This window comes from Oncorhynchus gorbuscha, linkage group LG03, assembly GCF_021184085.1.
Source record: "Oncorhynchus gorbuscha isolate QuinsamMale2020 ecotype Even-year linkage group LG03, OgorEven_v1.0, whole genome shotgun sequence".
NCBI lineage: Eukaryota > Metazoa > Chordata > Actinopteri > Salmoniformes > Salmonidae > Oncorhynchus > Oncorhynchus gorbuscha.
Genome location: NC_060175.1, coordinates 57195498 through 57217689, shown reverse-complemented (window position 1 = coordinate 57217689; position 22192 = coordinate 57195498). Strand labels below are relative to the sequence as shown.

Below are 22192 nucleotides of genomic sequence, written 5' to 3'. Positions count from 1 at the left end.
ATAACAAATTCTTTGTGAATTTTGATGTGCGCTTGGGGTTATTGTCTTGCTGGAAGATCCAATTGCGGCCAAGTTTCATCTTCCTGGCAGAGACAACCAGGTTTTTGGCCAAAATGTCCAGCTACTGGGTAAAGTTCATGATGTCGTTGACCTTAACAAGGGCCCAAGGGCCAGTGGAAGCAAAATAATTTGGATAGCTATTGTTTTTCCCTCCTACTGATAAAGACATTTGCGGTGGATATATTATCGATTATATATTTTAAAAACAACCTGAGGATTGATTATAAAAAAGTTGACATGTTTCTGTGGACATTACGGATATTATTTGGAATTTGTCTGCGTTGTTGTGACCGCTCTTTCCTGTAGATTTCTGAACACTGTGAAGACTGTGGCGCTATGCTATTTAGCGGTTGCTGAAAACAATTAACCTGCTTAAGGGATTGGGTAGCGTCAAGAAGTTAAGCATTCGGATTACTGGACAAAACGGAGGTATATGGTCATAAAGAGGGACATTATCGAACAAAACAAACATTTATTGTCTAACATGGAGACCTGGGAGTGCCACCAGATGAAGATCATCAAAGGTAAGTGATTCATTTTAATGCTATTTCTGACTTTTGTGACACCATCCTTGGCTGGAAAATGGCTGTATGGGTTTCTGTGGCTAGGTGCAGACCTAACATAATCGCAAAGTGTGCTTTCTCCGTAAAGCCTTTTTGAAATCTGACCAAACGGTTGCTTAAGGAGAAGTTGATCTTTATTCGTATGTTTAACACTTGTATTGTTTATCAATGTTTCTGATGAGTATTTATGTAATTTGATGGGGCTCTCTGCACTTTCACTGGATGTTTGTTTGAGACAATGCATTTCTGACCATAACACGCCAATATAAACTGAGATTTTATGATATAAACAAGAACTTTTTCGAGAAAGAAAATATACATGTTTTGTGTAACATGAAGTCCTATGAGTGCCATCCGATGAAGATCATCAAAGGTTAGTGATTCATTTGATCTCTATTTCTGCTTTTTGTGACTCTTCTCTTTGGCTGGATAAATGGCTGTTTGGTTTTCTGTGACTAGGTGCTGACCTAACATAATCGCACAGTGTGCTTTCGCAATAAAGCCTTTTTGAAATCAGACACTGTGGTTGGATGTTTGAGGAATTTTAACTATGGGATTTCAGTTGTTTTGAATTTGGCGCCCTGCAATTTCACTGGCTGTTGTCTATATGGGACGCTAACGTCCCACTTGTACCAGAGAGGTTAATGCAACCGCTGTGTCAGATTTCAAAAATGCTTTATGGTGAAAGCTCACCTTGCGATTTTGTTAGGTCAGAGCCAAGTCACAGAAAAACATACAGCCATTTTCCAAAGAAGGAGAGGTGTCACAAAACTCAGAAATAGCGTTATAAATATTCACTTACCTATGATGATCTTCATCGGAATGCACTCACAGGAATCCCAGTTCCACAGTAAATGTTTGTTTTGTTCGATAAAGTCCATTATTTAAGTCCAAATACCTCCTTTTTGTTCGCACGTTTAGCCCAGTAATCCAAATGCACAATGTGCAAGCAATTAGTTCAGATGAAAAGTAAAAAAAGTTATATTACAGTTTGTAGAAACATGTCAAACGAGGTATAGAATCAATCTTTAGGATGTTTTTATCATAAATCTTTAATAATGTTTCAACTTGACAATTTCTTTGTCTTTAGAAATGAAAAGGAATGCAGCTTGCTTTCATGGCCACGCGCCTGACTTAGCTCATGACATTCTGCCAGACCTGAAACAAGGTTCTAAAGACTGTTGACATCTAATGAAAGCCTTAGGAAGTGCAATATGTCCCCATAGACACTGTATATTGGATAGGCAAAAACTTGAAAACCTACAAACCTCAGATTTCCCACTTCCTGGTTGGATTTTTTTCTCAGGTTTTTGCCTGTCATATACATTCTGTTATACACACAGACATCATTCAAACAGTTTTAGAGTTTCAGAGTGTTTTCTATCCAAATCTACTAATTATATGCATATTATTGCTTTTGGGCCTAAGTAGCAGGCAGTTTACTCTGGGCACCTTATTCATCCAAAGTACTCAATACTGCCCCCGTTCCCAAATAAGTTTTAAGTATCATGACAATACAATATCGTGAGGTCCCTGGCAATTCCCTGCTCTAAAACCTACTGTAAAATGTGGTGGATATTTGATGTTTTGGAGCTATTTTGCTTCCACTGGTCCTGGGGCCCTTGTTAATTAAGGTCAATGGCATTATTAACTTTACCCAGTACCAAGACATTTTAAGTACCAAGATGTAATGTCATGTGCAAAAGTACAGTGAATGCCTTTCTTGCAAGCTCTAAACCCAGCAATGCAGTAATCAATAACAATACAAATCAACAAATAACATAAGGTAGAACAAAAACACACAAATAAAAATACGAAATAACACGAGAAGGTAAGTCAGCATACTATATACAGGGTCAGTCAGTTCCAGCACCATATTTACAATGTGCAGGGATAATGGAGTGATAGAGGTAGCTATGTATAGGGGTAAGGTGACTAAGCATAAAGATATACGATAAACAGAGTAGCTGCATCATATATGATAATTGTATGTGAATGGTGTGCGTGTGTGTAGAGTCAGTATAAATGTATGTCCACATTATGTGTGTGAGGAAATTAAGTGTTTGTGATGGCGTGCCAGTGTGCTTGAGTGTCTACTGTGCCTTCAGAAAGTATTTGCACTCCTTGTCTTTTTCCACATTTTGTGTTACAGCCTGCATTTAAATTGGTTTAATTGAGATTATGTGTCACTCTCCTACACTCTTAGAAAAAAGGACTCAACATATATTTTTTCGACTGTCCACAAAGGAAAATCTGGAACCAAAAAGGGTTCTTCAAAGGGTTCTCTATGGGGACAGCCGAAGAACCCTTTTAGGTTCTAGATGGCACCTTTTTTTCTAAGAGTCTACACACACACACACAATGTCAAAGTGGAATTATGTTCTTAGAAATCTTTACAAATGAATTAAAAATGAAAAGCTGAAATGCTTTGAGTCAACCCCTTTGTTATGGAAAGCCTATTTAAGTTCAGGAGTAAATATTTGCTTAACAGGTCACATAAGTTGCATGGGCTCCCTCTGTGTGCAATAATAATGTTTATGTCATGTGGACTGGAACAGGTGAACCCAAGAGCAGACTCAGACGAGGAGACAGGGATGAGGTAACCAAGGTATTTATTGAAACACGGGGAAGATTGAGTGCAGGCCAGGGGAAACTCAGGCGGGTTGCAGAAAACCAGGTGCGGAGGTTGACGCTGGACCGAGAGGTGTTAGGACAGGGTGAGCAAGTCCGGAGGGGAATCCTAGGGAGCTGTAGAGTGGGGGATCCAGGACAGATTAGCAGGACTGACAAGATGTAGGACTGGAGACAGGGACCAGAGTCAGAGCGGGCAGAACTGTAGCGGAGAGGAAAACAGCATCAGGCACAACAGGAACCAAACGGGAACAAATGGCTAGAAGCATAGACTGACTGAGTAGATATGTTGATCTGGCAGTGTGGAAGTGGCAGGACTGAGTATTTGTAGAGGTCTTGATTATAGAGCAGGTTGCAGCTGGTGGTGATCTGTTCTGACTCCAGCACATCTGTCTCCTTTCACACAGTCACACACACACACAGAGGGAGGGGGAGAGAGCACTAGGGGAGTGGCGGCAGGTCAATGAGACACAGGATGAGCACTAGAGGGCGTGGCAGGAGCAGATGTGACATCCCATACCTGGGATATAAACTGGGGTCCTCTGTCAGAAACGATGTCAGTGGCAATGCCATGCGGCCGATATACATGGGATACCAGCAAATCAGCAGTCTCCCTGGCGAATGGAAGCTTGGAGAGGGGAATGAAGTGAGCCGCTTTGGAAACTCTGTCAATTATGGTGAGAATGACTGAGTTACCGTTGGATGGGCGAAGGTCAGTGACGAAGTCCAGAGCTATGTGTGACCAGGGGCGACTGGGTATGCGAATAGGGAGAAGCAGACCGGAAGTGGGTTTGGTGGAGGTTTTGTTCCAGGCACAGACCGAGCAGGCTGAGACGAACTCCTGGACGTCTCTCTCTATGGTGGGCCACCAAAAGCGCTGACGCAGGATGGCTGTCTGGTTCAGGCCAGGGTGCCAGGTGAGGGGTGTAGAATGGGCCCACTGAAGAACCTCAGAGTGAACTGAATCTGGAACAAACAGGGCCTTTCTTGAACCGTTGCCTAGGTCAGGCTGGTTCTGCTGAGCCTGGCGAATACGGGACTCGATCCAGGTTGAGGCTGGAGCGAGAGGTGTTGGGACAGGGTGTGCAAGTTCGGAGAGGAATCCAAGGGAGCCGTCCGTAGAGTGGGAGATCCAGGACAGAATAGCAGGACGAGAAATAGGATTGGAGTAAGGGACCAGAGTCAGAGCGGGCAGAACTGTAGCGGAGAGGAAAATAGCATCAGGCAAAGGAAAACAGACACAACAGGACAACAGTCTCCAAACAGGAACAAGCTGCTAGAAGCATAGACAGACTGAGCAGAGATTACGATCTGACAGCATGGAAGTGGCAGGACTGAGTATTTGTAGAGATCTTGATTATGGAACAGGCTGCAGCTGGCGGGGTCTGCTCTGACTCTCCAGCACACCTGTCTCTGCTGCCCCCCCCCCACACACACACACACACACAGAGAGAGAGAGAGACAGAGAGCACTGGGGGAGTGGCGACAGGTCAAGGAGACACAGGATGAGCACTAGAGGGAGTGGCAGGAGTAGATGTGACAGTTTAACATGACCTTTGAATGACTACCTCATCTCTGTGCTCCACACATACAATTATCTGTAAGATCCCTCAGTCGAGCAATGAATTTCAAACAGAGATTTAACCATAAAGACCACAGAGTTTTTGCAATGCCTCACAAAGAACGGCCCCATTGGTAGATGGTTAAATAAAAGAAGCAGACATTGAATATCTTTTTGAGCATGGTGAAGTTATTTAATATACTTTGGATGGTGTATCAATACACCCAGTCTCTACAAAGATACAGGCATTTTTCATAACTCAGTTGCCGGAGAAGAAGGAAACCAATCAGGGATTTCATTATGGGCCTAATTAATTAAATTAAATTGACTGATTTCCATATGTAAAATCTTTGAAATTGTTGCATGTTGCGTTTATATTTTTGTTCAGCTGTTCAGGAGGCGGTTGGTGTTAGACTTGATGTACCCATGCCACAGAGAGAACAATCTATGGCATGAGTGGCTGAAGTCTAACGATTTTCCAGGCTTTCCTTTCACACCGCCTGATTTAGAGGTCCTGGATGACAGATGGTGATGTTGAGGTAGAGGTTGGTGTTACGGCACTACACTGCCAGGTCACGGACCTCCTCTCTGTAAGCTGTCTCATCGTCGCCGGTGATCAGGCCTACCACCGTCGTGTCGTCAGCAAATTTGATGTGTGGACAGGGAGTACAAGAGTGGACTAAGCACATACCCCTGCAGTTCCCCCATGGGGTCGGCCCGTCAGGGAGTCAAGAATCCAGTTACAGAGGGAGATGTTCAGTCCCAGGCTCCTAATGCTTGGTGACAAGCTTGGAAGGGACGATGGTGTTGAACGCTGAGCTGTAGTCAAGGACATGCATTCTCACATAGGTATTCCTCTCATTTTAGCCAAAAACCTGGTTGCTTCTGACAGGAGTCTGAAACTTGATGGCAAGTGGATCTTCCATCAAGACAATAACCCCAAGCAAACATCAAAATCCACAAAGAAATGGTTAATTGGCCATCTCAGTCTATTTTTATTAGCTGCCCCTCACCTCCACTGGATGCCAGATGAAAGGGTATTTTCAGACCAATGGGTAAATGTGAAAGCATCACAAGTAGAATGATGCTGCACAATAAGTGCATGCCTTGCTTAAGGTTTGGATGACTCTGGATTTAATATAAGGACATTTACACATTTTATAATTAAATGTCTTCATTTCATAGGGCAACATTTGAATTGTAAATTAGACATTTGAGAATCAGTTTGATAACCAGAGAAGGTCCCGATGGAATAGCTAAAGCCCTCTCCCCAAATATGTGCTTTCGTCTGTAGTCTAAGCTATATTAGTGTAGCTAAAATAATTGGTGAGACAATTCATTCTAATTAAGTGTCAAGATTGCCTTGTAATTTCAGTGTAATTCAGCAAAACCAAAGCACAGGGGAGAGGCTTTGCAAGGTAATTGCTCTTTGTGTTAGCTAATAAACATTAGTGTTAAAACAAGTTATTCGGGTTCATTATTGGGAGAGTGATTTTCTAGTCTTTAATTGACAAAGTGAGTTTCATCTCAGCTGATGAGCAGTTCTCTAACATATGTAGTGCAACAGGAGGGATAGGAAATAATCACTCAGCCAACACATTGCACAGATTCTCCAATAACAGCATGTGATGAATACTGTTTATTTAAAGAACCTAATTCACACTGGTATTTGATGCATGGCTATTTGTGTCCCATAAATGGTAATGTTTTCAGTAACAGATTAACAGGGCTGAAATTCTTCTTCTTACAGAGATCCTGCTATTTCTGGAGGTGTTATTTAGTAGCTGTACAGTCACAGTAATAATAACGCTTGGAAGTAAATACGTATCAGCCTTGCATATGTTTGCTTTCACACTTTGTGTGTGAAGTGACGTCATAGCGCTTCGCCAGGTTGATAAAAACAGAGTAAAAAAAACACATGATGGTTTAGTCACTCAATAACTGTCTTTCAGCTTTAACTAAGTGTGATCGCTTTTTCCCCAACATTAATATTTCAAAAAGTGCTTGATAAAATGCAGACCTGTGAATTTCAAGTTCTTGACATGCTAATTGTGCTTACAGTTCTTAACTCTTTATCTCAAGTATTCAATTGCAATTTATATTCTACCAACATAACAGACAGTCTAATGGAGGGTTCTCCAACTGGCGGCCGCGAGCCAGCAATATTATTTGGCCCCCCAAATTAATTATATCAACATATATCTAATAATAAAAAAACTCCAAAATGCAATTTCCCAAGAAGAAAGTTACCCTTACCTAAATAATGCAGAAGTTACATTTTAACTTCATTCATGAGGAGAGAGAATGCAGGAGACAGTCAACTAATAAAGCAGGCAGCGGACCATTTTGTGTGGTGCTGAGACGTAAAGCTTCAACCGCAGCGCAATCAATAGGAGGTGAACAGTGTTGCACAGCAACATATGGAGAAAACCTACCACCAGTTGTGTAATTCATTCAACAGTTATTCATTTTAATTTGACTTGACAAATAACGAGAGAGCTTAAATGAGTCTTTCTTCCGAGCCTAAGCCTATAAAAAATAAAATAACTGGCTGAGGTAGGCTACGAGGCTTAACAGCATCTTTCACAATAAAACAATATATGTCCTAATATGAGTGATTTTTTTTATTAGGCCTGTTTACAATTGCAACTGGCCAAAACTGTAGCATCCTACATAAAACAATAATTTAAAGAAAAAATGGCAATGACTGTATCTGAATGTCTGTATCGGGATAGCCTGCTCCTGTAACGACAGAACAAACTGAAAATACTGTCAGCTTAAGACCTACATATCCCTAGATAAGCACTCACAATAATATTAGTATTGAATAATTACAGTCGTATAGGCTACTAAGTTACTTACTCAATGGGAAAAGTTGCATTTCCCCTCGGACACAATCTTGATGATGTCCGGTGAGATGGATGTGATTTTGATGCACAGGTAGTCCTCGATTGACTTATGTGAAAACCAGTTCCTGTCGTGAAGCTATACTGCGTTCGTAGAGGAAAATGAGGACTCGATCCGGTCATTGTTAGCACCTAAAATACAAGTTTGTTCATTGTGCTTTATTCCTCACATAAGGACTTGAAGGCTCGATGTCTGGAATTCAATCAACTCATTTTGAATTGCAGCCTCGTCCTGCGAGGGTATTGTTTTCTTAGCAAGGGAGGAGAATCTTCCATCTGGGCGGACCGTGAGAGGGTCACGTACTAACGCAACGATATCCTTGGGCATGCTGTAGTCTTCCAATCTTGTGGAGAAGTTGTCTGGTTCCTCTGCCTGTTGTTCTTCAGTGTACTGAATTGCAGTAGCCTTCCAGATGACAAGTCCAAATTGAACAACTCAAGCTTCCTAGTAAGGGCCTCAAGTTTCTCCACCATGTCCACAAGTTTTTCCTCTTCCTTGAAACTGCATATTTAACTCGTTTAAGTGACAGAATTTGTCAGCCTGAAAAGCTGTGTGTGTGTGTAACACTTCGATGTTTCTGCGTCGGGCATCTGTCTGTGGCGGGAAAGTCATTTTGAAAGTTCCATGCTTAGTTAGTTCACAATGAAGTCTGAGTTTGAATTATTTGCAAACTGCGACATTTTCATTGCAAATAAGACCCACTGGCTTGGCATTGGGTAAATAAGGTAATATGAACACATCTCTCTCTGTACATTCTTTATTTTATCCACCTTTGTTTTGATATTTTTTGAGAGTGACATTTTCTCTTGCTATCAAGCTAATTATTCTGAATGAATGTTGATGTTAAAAACAATAGTGTAGCCTACAGTAGGCTACATAGAACTGTTTTTCCCCACCAATCAATGCACAGAGAAATGGACAAAAATAATAACTGAATAGAGAGACGTTGATTTTATGAGCATAATCAGATCGAAATGATTGTACTAATCAGATGTGTTAAACGTTTTGTTTAAATTGTTGTGTAGGCCAATTAATTGTGCTAATATTATATACTAATTATGTTCTGGCTCACCAACTATTAGCTCAGAAAAAAATTGACCCAAGGCCAAACCTACTGTAGTTGACGAACCCCGGTCTAATGCTTCAGAGTGTGAGAATTTCGCAGGAATGGCCCCCATAAGAAAATATGGTTAACAATTGTAATACACAATAATCACCCTTTCAAATCTGTTTCCAGTTTTAACCCCGAAGACCCCATCAGCTCAATACCTACATGGCCTATACAGACACATCTTGGCTTATTTGGGAGGGATTATAACACTTTCAAATGTTTTGAGCATCTCAAGTGAGATATTCCTGACTAGAGAATTTGAAGTAGCTAAGTGCTTTTAATGGTTCCATTTAAACGGTCCTCTTTTGTTGACCTAGTCCTGTTAAATCGCTTTAGAATGTATAGTGTCCAATCACAGTCCCTGCAAGGCAATCTCACTGCCATTAACAGACATTTTAAGTGTATTAAACCTGCTGTGCCTTAATTTTGTAGGTGCACTCTATAACAATTGCATGTGAATTCTATGGATACAAATGCATTTCTTAAGAGAGAGATTTCTTAGAACATGAATTACTCTCATCTAATTTCGCTGGTTTAATCATTTGTGACCATTAGCTTTCTTGCTTTACTATACTGTATGTTGGTAAGACATAATAGAAAGTAACAAAACAGTAGGCTTGTGCTGCCGATCAGGACATTGGCTTCCTCCGGTCTGGGGAAGAAAAGCTGTTTCATTCACTAATTAGCTGTCCTCCTTTAATTACAAAAACATCACAGGCAGTCAACCCCCTAGCGCGAGGTTAATAGCATCCAACAAAGCATTAGAGGCATTTAAAATGGATCCCTGTTCTTGGGCCTGGAACTAACTCTACTCGGCACCCTGCAGACGCCATGAAATTCAGCTGAGAATACTGCTGGCACCCTAAGTAGCAATTCTGTATTTGCTCATACAATTAGTATGTACTGGGTAAAGGCACAATTCAACTTTCTAGTGTGAAACATTTCCCTTTCCCTTGTTTTTTTTGGTGAACCCTTTATTGATGCTAACTACTACAGTAGCAGTGAAGTGTTTCAACTATCAACTCTACTTCCTGACTCTACCCACATCCAGCACAGTACTGTGGGCAACACAGGTTTATTATTGTGTACTTCATTTCAAGGCCACTACTACAACAGAGAAATAGGGCCAAAGCATCTTTTGGTTCGTGCTGGAGCACTTCAGGGACTCTGCCCTCTAAATCGGTCTCTTTGGATACTTTTCAAACAGGACTGGTTGTGGTGTGTGATGGCCAACACCATCAACCTACTGTAGATACTACACTACAGGCGAGCAAACTGGCAAATAAAGAGAGAGAGGGGAAAAAAGAGGAGTACGTTTTCTTCACTGCACCGTGCAGTAGCGTTTTGCCCACCCGTATGACATCTTACTTGATCTGAGCATAGATTTAAAGGGTTATCCAAATGCTGAAATGTATTTGTGCGTGTTCATGTGCTGCTGCATACAGATCAAGAACAGTAACATCCACTGACCAGAACCATCGCTAAATTACAGCAATGCGTTGTCTGGGTCACAGATTGCACGTGTCAGGCTTTCAAAGGGTGAAATTAGTGCTGAACTGGTGTCATAACAAATTGTCTCATTGTTTTTTTCTAAAGTGTGGTAGGAAAATGTGTGTCAAAAAAAAATCATGATTGAAATGAAAAGTTGTTATTTATAGAACTCTAATAACAGTGATTTGATGAAAATCACTGGTAATTGTGTTTCCAGATTGGCCCATAGGGCAGGAGCCCATCTCCTGTTTCTGTAGCGCGTGAGGAATGTACCCAGGACTTTTTAGAGTCTTTGGTATGACTCGACTGGGGATCGAAACCCCAAACCTTCTAATCTCAGGACGGACACTAACGACAAGGCCACTGCACTAACAATGCTAGTCATCTTCGAATTCATCTTCCACTCAACATTGGTAAAACATGATGGATCCAGAAAGGACGTGGTGCCAACAGTACTGAGTCGGGGACTCAGTCCAATGGCTGCCCAGATAGGTTTGGTATGGGTCTGTGGTGGGTGTTAACTTGGCAGAAGGATGGCAATGGGTCAGATTGAGTGTGCCTCTGAGCTTGCTGCCCATGATAATGAACCACCTAGCTGTGGATCCAGCGGTAAATCAGAGCTGTTTTTAGTATCAGGGTTCCCTTCCCGTAGTGTCACAACCACAAAAATAGGAATGATAAGTCATCAATCACTGCAACCACTTTATCACACCCAGGAAAACAGCTCTGCCAGTTGCACTGCGTGCTATATCAAGATAGGACACATTGAGCTATTTTCATGAGCACATTTTAGATATATACCCGAAACTCATAGGATATCTTACAGTCAGCTGTAAATAAACAGTGTAAACAAAGTACTACAAAATGATAGATGAATGAATAAATGAATGGATATGACTACTCAGGACCCGAAACTCTGCACAGAATGAATGAGCATGTATATGAAAACCCTCTCATACAGTGTTATTGCCCTTGGCTTCATCCCCCTGCTTGTGTGTTGGTTGCCGATCCCCATGCAGAAGCCTGACACGCTCATCTTCTCACTGAGTAATCCCCCCCCCCCCCCAGTTGTCTGAAGGAGACCCCCTGTGGTCTGAAAGAGACCCCTGCGGTGAACGGTATGAGCCAGCCATAGCTGGCAGGATGAAATCATTTTTCATTTCCCCTGAGACTTAGAGACTGATTGCTGATCCGCTCTCCCTCTGTCCCCGCCCCCTTCCTGCTATGACTTCTTTGCCTCTTCTCCATCTTAACTCATCCCTTCTTCCCTCTCTCCTCAGATCCCCCAGGTGAGTTATGCCTCCACGGCACCGGAGCTGAGCGACAACACACGTTACGACTTTTTCTCGCGCGTGGTGCCCCCGGACACCTACCAGGCACAGGCCATGGTGGATATCGTCAAGGCCATGCGCTGGAACTTTGTCTCCACCGTGGCGTCCGAGGGGAACTATGGAGAGAGCGGTGTGGATGCCTTCATACATAAGTCTCGAGAGGACGGTGAGTGGGTTCTCTGTGGTTCCGTTCTTTGCATTCATCATTCCTCTTGCCATATGATCTGAAGATGTACCACTCAGGGCCATCTTCTATTGAGTCAACTGACCTATTTCCCTGGGTTTGTCTTCTGTATGTATAAAATCCATATACATTTTATATAAATTTCAGATAAAGGATAATACAGTAGTGTTTCTCAAAAACATTTGAATGTGTGTGAATCTAACTTCAGATATGGAATATGTGCTATATACAGTTGAAGTCAGAAGTTAACAATACACTTAGGTAACTAACTTTTTCAACCACTCCACACATTTCTTGTTAACAAACTATAGTTTTGGCAAGTCGGTTAGGACATCTACTTTGTGCATGACACAAGTGATTTTTCCAACAATTGTTTACAGACAGATTATTTCACTTATAATTAACTGTATCACAATTCCATTGGGTAAGAAGTTTACATACACTAAGTTGACTGTGCCTTTAAACAGCTTAGAAAATTCCAGCAAGTGATGTTATATCTTCAGAAGCTTCTAATAGGCTAATTGTTACGGTAATGAGTGAAGAGGTGTGGAGTCAGGCGCAGAGAGCAAAAGATGTGGGAAAAACAACACGCTTTAATGTCCCGGAAACATAACATGTACAAAAGTGGAAACACAAATGAACAGAAATATAAACGGACAGCGTGAAACTCAAATGCCAACAAAATACACTCAAACAACAAAACAGACGAACAAGCCCGCACGAAACAGAAGCGGGCTAAACAGACTATATATAACCCTATCCTAACAACCAAACTAGAAACAGGTGCTACCAATTAGACAAAACTAAACGAACACAGAACAACGGATCGGCGATAGCTAGTAGACCGGCGACGACGACCGCCGAGCGCCACCCGAACAAGAAGGGGAGTCACCTTCGGTAATATTCGTGACACTAATTGACATAATTTGAGTCAATTGGAGGTGTACCTGTGAATGTATTTCAAGGCCTACTTTCAAACTCAGTGCCTCTCTGCTTGACATCATGGGAAAATCAAAAGAAATCAACCAAGACCTCAGAAAAAAATTGCAGACCTCCACAAGTCCGGTTCATCCTTTGGAGCAATTTCCAAATGCCTGAAGATACCACGTTCATCTGTATAAACAATAGTACACAAGTATAAACACCATGGGACCACGCAGCCATCATACCGGTCAGGAAGTAGACGTGTTCTGTCTCCTAGAGATGAACATACTTTGGTGCGAAAAGTGCAAATCAATCCCAGAACAATAGCAAAGGACCTTGTGAAGATGCTGGAGGAAACAGGTACAAAAGTATCTATAGCCACAGTAAAACGAGTCCTATATATCCAATTGTGAAGCTTGGGGGTGGCAGCATCATATTGTGAGGGTGCTTTGTTGCAGGAGGGACAGGTGCACTTCACAAAATAGATGGCATCATGAGGGAGGGAAATTATGTGGATATATTGAAGCAACATCTCAAGACATCAGTTAGGAAGTTAAAGCTTGGTCGCAAATGGGTCTTCCACATGGACAATGACCCCAAGCATACTTCCAAAGTTGTGGCAAAATGGCTTAAGGACAACAAAGTCAAGGTATTGGAGTGGCCATCACAAAGCCCCGACTTCAATCCTATTGAGAATGTGTTGGCAGAACTGAAATAGCATGTGTGTGCAAGGAGGCCTTCAAACCTGACTCAGTTACACCAGCTCTGTCAGGAGGAATGGGCCACAATTCATCAAACTTATTGTGAGAAGCTTTTGGAAGGCTACCTGAAACGTTTGACCCAAGTTAAACAATTTAAAGGCAATGCTACCAAATACTAATTGAGTGTATGTAAACTTCTGACCCACTGGGAGTGTGATGTAAGAAATAACATCTGAAATAAATCATATCTCTCTAATATTATTCTCACATTTCACATTCTTAAAATAAAGTATTGATCCTAACTGGCCTAAAATAGGGAATTTGTACAATGATTAAATGTCAGGAATTGTGAAACTGAGTTTAAATGTATTTGGCTAAGGTGTATGTAAACTTCCGACTTCCGATCTGTATATACAACAGAATGTGGACACCATTTCAAATTTGTGGATTCAGCTATTTTCAGCCACACCTGTTGCGGACAGATGTATAAAATCAAGCACACAGCCATGCAATCTCTATGGACAAAACATTGGCAGTAGAATGGTCTTAATGAAGAGCTCAGTGACATTCAACGTGACACCGTCATAGGATGCCACCTTTCCAACAAGTCAGTTCATCAAATTTCTGCCCAGATAGAGCTGCCCTGGTCAACTGTAAGTGCTGCTATTGTGAAGTGGAAACGTCTAGGTGCAACAACAGCTCAGCCGCGAAGTGGTAGGCCACACAAGCTCACAGAATGGGACCACCGAGTTCTGAAACGCATAGTGCCTAAAAATCGTCTGTCCTTGGTTGGAACGCACACTACCGAGTTCCAGATTGCATCTGGAAGCAACGTCAGCACAGTAACTCTTTGTCAAGAAAATAATGAAAAGAGTTTCAAGGCCAGGTAGCCACACACAAGCCTAAGATCACCATGCACAATGCCAAGCGTCAGCTCGCCGCCATTGGACTCTGGAGCAGTGGAAATGCATTCTCTGGAGTTACCATCTGTCGAGATCGGTGTGGAAGAACTTGACTGGCCAGCACAGAGCCCTGACCTCAATCCCATCACACACCTTTGGGATGAATTGGAATGAGCCAGGCCTAATTGCCCAACATCAGTGCCCGACCTCAGTAATGCTCTTGTGGGTGAATGGAAGCAAGTCCCCACATAAATGTTCCAACATCTAGTAGAAAGACTTCCCAAAAGAGTGGGGGCTGTTATAGCAGCAAAGAGGGTACCAACTCAATATTAATGCCCTTGATTTTGGAATGAGATGTTCGACGATCAGGTGTCCCCATACTTTTGGTCGTGTAGTATATCATAACTTTAATCCTAACTTGAGATATGCATTATGGCTCCTTTTACATTTCAATTCCCTTCTGCATTTAAATTCCCCTTAGGTGATGGAAATAGGAGTGTTTCGCTGAATTCAATTCTTGATGTTTGACATGGTACGTACAGGGCCTTCAGAAAGTATTCATAACCCCTTGACTTATTCCACATTTTTTGTTACAAATAAATAAATAAAATATCAACCAATCTACACACAATATGCCATAATGATGAAGTGGAAACATGTTTTTAGAAATTGTTGCAAATCTATTGAGAATGAAATAGAGAAATATCTTATTACATAAGTATTCACACCCATGAGTCAATACATGTTAGAATCGCTTTTGGCAGCATTTCTGGGTAAGTCTTTAAGAGCTTTATACATAGATTATTCTTTAAAAAATGATTCAAGTTCTGTCAAGTTGGTTGCTGGTCATTGCTAGACCGGCATTCTGCGCAATCCACAATGGCACGAAAGCCAAAACACACAGCACGGGTACTCACAAGCACCAACGGACATAGTAACAATAATGGACCCCCCCTAAATCCAAATTACAGAGTGTTTTGTAAAGGCACGGGGACGAAGACCAAACAAACACGTAATAAAACACAGGGTCGAAACCCAAAACAAAAGAGCAAAGAGTACCTCGAATAAATAACACAAGCGTACAATGATTAAGCCTTTACGAGCTTTATACACATAGATTGCACTTTTTTTTTTTTTATATATATTAAAGTTCTGTTGATCGTTGCTAGACCTCCATTTTCAAGTCTTGCCATATATTTTCAAGTCAAAACTGTAACTAGGCCACTCAGGAACATTCATTATCGTCTTAGTAAACAACTCCAGTGTATATTTGGCCTTGTGTTTTAGGTTATTGTCCTGCTAAAACGTGAATTTCTCTCCCAGTTTATGTTGGAAAGCAGACTGAACCAGGTTTTTCCTCTAGGATTTTGCCTGTGCTTAGCTCTATTCCGTTTTTTTTTATCCAAAAGAAATCTACACTCCTTGCCGATGAAAAGCATACCATGATGCAACCACCACCATGTTAAAAAAATATGAAGAAAGGTGCTTAGTGATGTGTTATGTTGGATTTGCCCCAAACATAACGTTTTGTATTCAGGACATAAAGTTAATTTCTTTGCCACATTTTTAGCAGTTTCACTTTAGTGCCTTATTGCAAACATGAAGCATGTTTTAGAATATTTTTATTCTGCACAGGCTTACTTGTTTTCACTCGGTCATCTCCTATCACAGCCATTTAATGTCACCATTTGCCTCATGGTGAAATCCCTGAGTGTTTTCCTTCGTCTCTGGCAACTGAGTTAGGTAGGACCGTATCTGTCTAGTAAGTGGGTATATTGATACACCATGCAAAGTGTAATTAATAACTTCACCATGCTCAAAGGGATATTCAATGTCTGCTTTAAAAAAAATGTCCCATCTTCTAATAGGTGCCCTTCTTTGCGAGACATTGGAAAACCTCCTTCGTCTTTTTGGTTGAATCTGTGTTTGAAATTTACTGCTCGACTGAGGGATCTTACAGATAATTGTATATGTGGGGTACAGAGATGACATAGTCATTAAAAAATCATATTAAACACAATTATTGCACACAGACCGAGTCCATACGACTTACCATGTGACTTGTTAAGCAAATTCTTACTCCTGAACTTATTTAGGCTTGCCATAACAAATGGGTTGAATACTTATTGACTCAGCTTTTCATTTTTAATTAAGTTGCACAAATTTCTATAGACATGATTCCCCTTTGACATTAAGGTGTATTGTGTGTAGGCCAGTGATACAAAATCTCAATTTCATCCATTTTAAATTCAGGCTGTAACACAACACGTGGACAAAAATCAAGGGGTGTGAATACTTTCTGAAGGCAATGTATATCTTCGGCTACCAGGGGATTTGCTGAATATCAAGTGCACAATAAAACTGTCCAGAGAGATAAATCAGTTGCATCGTAGGAATGTGGCCCCAATATAGAAATGAATACTATAAGTCGGTAATAATTGATGGTCCATTTATGGCCTCAAGTGGGTTTTGAATCATTTGTGACCACAATGAGCTCTAAAGTTGGTTTGTCATGTTTATTAGTAGAACGAGGCTAAAGGGTATTTTGAGAATCCCTTCCTTGTACTCAGAAATTCTGAGCAAGAGCACGACGCTGTCTGTTTCACTACTCTTTATAACTCCATCTTTTTTTGTTCGAGGAGCTTAGTGTGTCAAGTGCCCTGTCTCCTCCATCTTACACAACTGCCTAACAGCAGCTTCCTGTTTTTTCCTCTACTTTTTATCAATATGTGACTGAAAAAGCACAAAGATGTTGTTTTGGTGTTAAAGTCAATCACATCAGCCTCAGTGTATGATGAACTACTCCACACCTGTAATTCTATTGGTACTAAAAACAGTGCAACTCCCATCAGATCTTTGTCTACCGTCAACACCGTCAGTCAGAGTGCTGAAAGATCTGAGAATGGTCCTGTCTCATTGGGGATTTTCAAATGAACCATTTTCCATATTTTACAAATGTTTGTTTCAAACTTATTTTTAGAGGGCAAAAATATATCTGTTTTGAGTATCTGTTGTCAAGTCAGTCAGTGGCTTGACAACTCCGTCAGTAGCTAGGTTTCCATCCAATTAGGACAGATTTTCATTTAAATATGTGAATATAAAAATCAACATAAAAACTATTATGCGCATTTTCCCCACCAGAGATGTGTTTCCATCAAATTGACTTGGTGCAGATACAATTCTGTGCACGACGACATAGTACACATAAAAATATGTTTTGTGGTTAAATTCCCAAGTACCGAATAAAAAAATACAAGTTAAATGGGTTTCGATCGCATACTGATGGTATTCTCACCAAAAAATTGTGTGTAATATACGGTAGCGAGTGTGCCCACTCCAGTATTCACATGTGCACTCTAGCCAACAGCGAGAAGATACTGTATCTATGCGCTGTTGGCTAAAGAGTACATGTAGCATACATGAGATTATTTATATTTGTCAAACGGTAGTCAAGCATCGATTATCATGTCATCAGAATAAGACCCTCAATTTCTATTGGAATGGAACATAATAGCTCATCACCTTGCACATTCACCACCTTGTGAAGTTCATCATAGTTTATTTCATCTGTAGCCTAAAAAAACGTTATGCTTTCCCGAAGAGTCATAGTGTTAGGACCACACAATATGCCATCGTGTGACTCCAAGTTTACTTTGATATGATGGTTATGATATTAATATTTGCATATAAAAGTGTGTCTGCTGACATTTCTCCCATAATTCATTTTACCGAACACAAAAAGCTCCCACCTTGTGTAAGGTGTTTTGTTTTGTTGATATTTGGAAAGTTTACCAGGCCTGTCATTTCATTTTTCTTTATACGACATGTACTTTGCTCACATAAAAAGGTTGGCTGGAAACCTGGTTACTGATGGAGTACATTTTTTTGTCAATATTCCAAAAATATATTTTAATTACTATTCTGTATGGATGCTTAAACAATTGAGGTATTTGCGGTGCTAGACCTAAGGGATAATGTTTGCTTTATAAATGTTGGATTATGTTTTAAATCTAGAAAAGCATGCCAACTTCCTAACGAAATTAGCCCTAGAGCATTTACTAGTGCTATAAAACAATACAAAAAGAAGTTTGGAGATTATTCAAATATATAATCTAATCTTAGAATTTAACACTCAATGCCATTAAACACAGTAATTATGAAAATCAAATGCCAATTATAGTAAAATAGCATGAGATTAGCTATAATACTGAAAGGTTATTCTCTGCTCTATGAAAAAATAATACATATTATTGTTAGGGGGGGGGGTGAGGCTTGATCTAAATTTGCACCTAAACCCACTTTACATTTGGTCATAGTTCTTCCCTCACAGTCATCAAGGAATTCAGATTTAGTGGTGTGCTTATTGACAAACATTGTAATGTAATTACACAATCTGTCATTATACAATGGGTGGGTTTAATCCTGGATGCTGATTTGATTAAAACCGCATTCCAGCCGGTGTCTATTCCACAAGTTACCACCAGCTAAAGCTATGACGTTGAAATGCCTATTTATCTGTTCCATCTCACTGTGCAATCCACTGTCTCATCAGCCCAACCAGACAATTTATAAACTTGATCACCACTATAAAAAGTAGCTAGACATGATCTCACATTTCTTTTAGAGTAACATTTGTTTTTCAACAGAGGAGATTTGTATAAACCTTCCTGTCTGTCTCTCCAACATTTGTAACATTGTTTCAATATTGAAATTCGATCTCAACCTGTCCCATAGTTATGAACGTGTCGGGACGAGACAGACAGGCAGACAGCTTTTCTTAGCCAGTCTAAATCCTAAATCAGCTGGCATAATTTTTATGGATATATTCAAAGTAATGTCAATAGTAAACAGGTATAACAAAACGAAATGCAGCTAGTTTGCAGTCTTTTCAGCTTCAGTTTGAAGTGATTGTGTTAGCTGTGTTGTTGGCTAGCTCCTCTGAACAACAGTGCCCTGACGAGAGAGTACATTTCCCATGTCAGGCAAAATCGCACATCATTAGATCATTGTTATGGATGTATCCAAATAAATGTCACTAGAAAACAGCTTAAATAAATGCAAATGCAGCTACTTTGCTGTTATTCTGGCTGCACTGTTTGATGTGACTGTAAGTTAGCCGTAGTTGGCTAGCTAGCAAGCAAGGGATAAGAAAATTGCCAGCCAGTATGGCAATGGATCATTTAGAAGTAATGATCATGTCCATAGATACAGAACAATCGGCTTGGGTAGCAACCCTAGATTTGTGACGGGACCATATCTCGTGGAAGGATGAAATAGTATGAATAAATTCATAAAAATATATTTTTTTAATGAAAATCTGTAAATCATTATTTTAATATGTTGGTAACCCGTTGTATTAATGTGATTATGCCCTCGAAGCCAGTGTTTGGAGGATATATTTGCAATATATCCTACAAACACCAGCTTCTCTGGCATTATCACTTAAATGGTCTCTTACCAACTCCATTGACAAACTCCCTAAAACCCAAAACATAACGCTCTCTCTTTAGGCTTTTTTCCCAGGCATGTGGGTGTGTTTCTGCATTCAGGTAGGCGGTAACAAAACTGGCAACATTGCACACGGCTGCCTGTTTACAAATGCTACCTGTCAGTCTGTCTAACGTTCATTTAGCAATATGTCACTAGTGCATAGCGACAACACATATCGAGGTACGACATTTTATATTGACCTTTCAACTGCTACAAGCTCTGTAAATTCTACAAGCTGCATTGTTTCCTGACCATCCATTGTAACATCTGGACATCTCTGTATGACAGTGCAGTGAATTAGAAACTGTGGGAGTTAGAATCCATAAACTAGGTTTAATTTGTGGAGAGGGAACAAGGGAGCAGGAAATCAGTAAAATATCAATTGGTGTGTCCTAACACATTAGGCATTTCAGTACACCACAACCAGGTGCTTAACCAACAGCAGATGTGATTATAAGAGAAAGGTAAATTATGCCAAAAGGTATATTATGTTATTATATTATCATATTTAGGTAATAATAAATCATAATACATTACATATGCATGTACACTGTGCTTTTCTAAAACCCAAAGTAGAGGTTTTACAATATTGCAGCAATAAGGTAATGGGTTTTACGTACTGTAGTTTCATCATGTTCCTGTGATGCTGGCATAAATGATTTGGGAGACAGGTGCAGGAATGCGTAATAGAGGCTAATATTTAGCCCAAATTACAGAGTGCCATGTAAAGGCACGGGGACGAAGACCAAACAAACACGTAACAAAACACAGGGTAGAAAACAAAAGAGCGCGGAGTACCTCGAATAAATAACACAAGCGCACAATGATTAACACACGGGACGAGACCCATAATCATCTGCGTAATACACAATGGCAATAAGCCAAAACACACAGCACAGGTACTCACACGCACCAACGGACATAGTAACATTAATAGACAGCCCAATGGAAACCAACGGGCACACTTATACAAGTACTAATCAGTGGGAATAGGGGACAGGTGTGCGTAATGAAAGTTCCGGAGGTATCCGTGACAATTCCAGATGATTTTACAGTAACAATACATTTCACTATGACTAGCTGTCACACTAGAATGGTACCATTTTCAAATCAAATCAAATTTTATTCGTCACATACACGTGTTTAGCAGATGTTATTGCGGGTGTAGGGAAATGATGTAACACAGAATGCTGCAGCAGCATGCAGGGTGTGCCGCTGCATGACAGCCACATGGCAAAAAAAATGAGTTCCAGACTATGTTTGGAATATTTATTTCTCGCACAGAATATGTCGACTTTTGTACTATGGGAGACAGTAGATTGATATAGACTAGTGCTTTTGCTGTTTGTTAGGCCTACTCATCTTGTTGGTTGACGAAAAGTTAATGTGGACAGTTCTTCCAATATGCACCTCGTAATTGGATAAGGACGCATGCAGTTGCGTCCCCGAATTGTCTGTTTTCATTTGTAGCCTGTGAGAAAGACCAGATCAAGTGACCAGAGAGTGAAAGGGCTTCTGATTGTGCAGCTCACACAGGGAGAAGGGCACAACGCAGCACTATACCGACAAGGCATAGATTCTTTTAGGGTGCATTACGGCCACAAAGGGGATGCCGCGGTGAAATTCGAGGCATTATCAAGTGCTTGTCAAATTGTGAATGAGACTATTGGAGTGTGTACTGTACAGCCTATGCAACAAAACAAAAACAAAGCAGAGCTCATGTCTTTCATCCAACCTTTTTCAAACCATCATTAGAGTCGCATCATGCAGCCATACAATGTATTAAAAATCAAAACATATAGCCCATTGTTTGTAGAACAACTAAAGTTACATTAAGAACTCTAAATGAAGCGTATAGGAAGACCTATTTCTTTGTCAACCGCTCAACACAGAATAGCCACATAAGGACAACTCAGAGTATGCTATTCTGATCTTCAGAAATAGATGAAATTTTCATCATATCATGTTTCTTTAGACCTGTCTAAAATAAATAATGGATTTATTGTGAAGGTATAGGTTATATTACATGGATTTATTAGACTGTTAAATGGCTTGTAGGCTATGTGTGGAAGCAGGGAGATGCTAAATACGTTTGTTAATTAACGGTCAATCACCGTGAGACTGACAGTTATTTGCTTGACAATCACCAGCTGACAACATTTTGTGACCGCCACAGCCCTACTCAGACCAGACCTTGGATCACTGCTACACTCCCTTCTGGAATGGATACAAAGCCCTCCCCCGCTCCTCTTTCAGATCACTCTTCCATCCTGGGTCATCTCTGAGAATAACTTTGAGTACACTGACTCTGTCACTGGGTTCATCAGGAAGTGCAT

At 40.6% G+C, this 22192-nt stretch overlaps 1 protein-coding gene across 1 annotated transcript in view; it reads left to right on the top strand.

The window, feature by feature from the left end:
• The window catches only part of LOC124031612 (metabotropic glutamate receptor 4-like), a 390640-nt gene that overhangs the window by 204517 nt on the left and 163931 nt on the right, over positions 1–22192 (top strand). The window contains exon 3 of the mRNA XM_046343076.1: positions 11605–11821. Within this exon, the coding sequence (XP_046199032.1) occupies positions 11605–11821 (217 nt within the window). The remainder of the gene's footprint in view (positions 1–11604; positions 11822–22192) is intronic.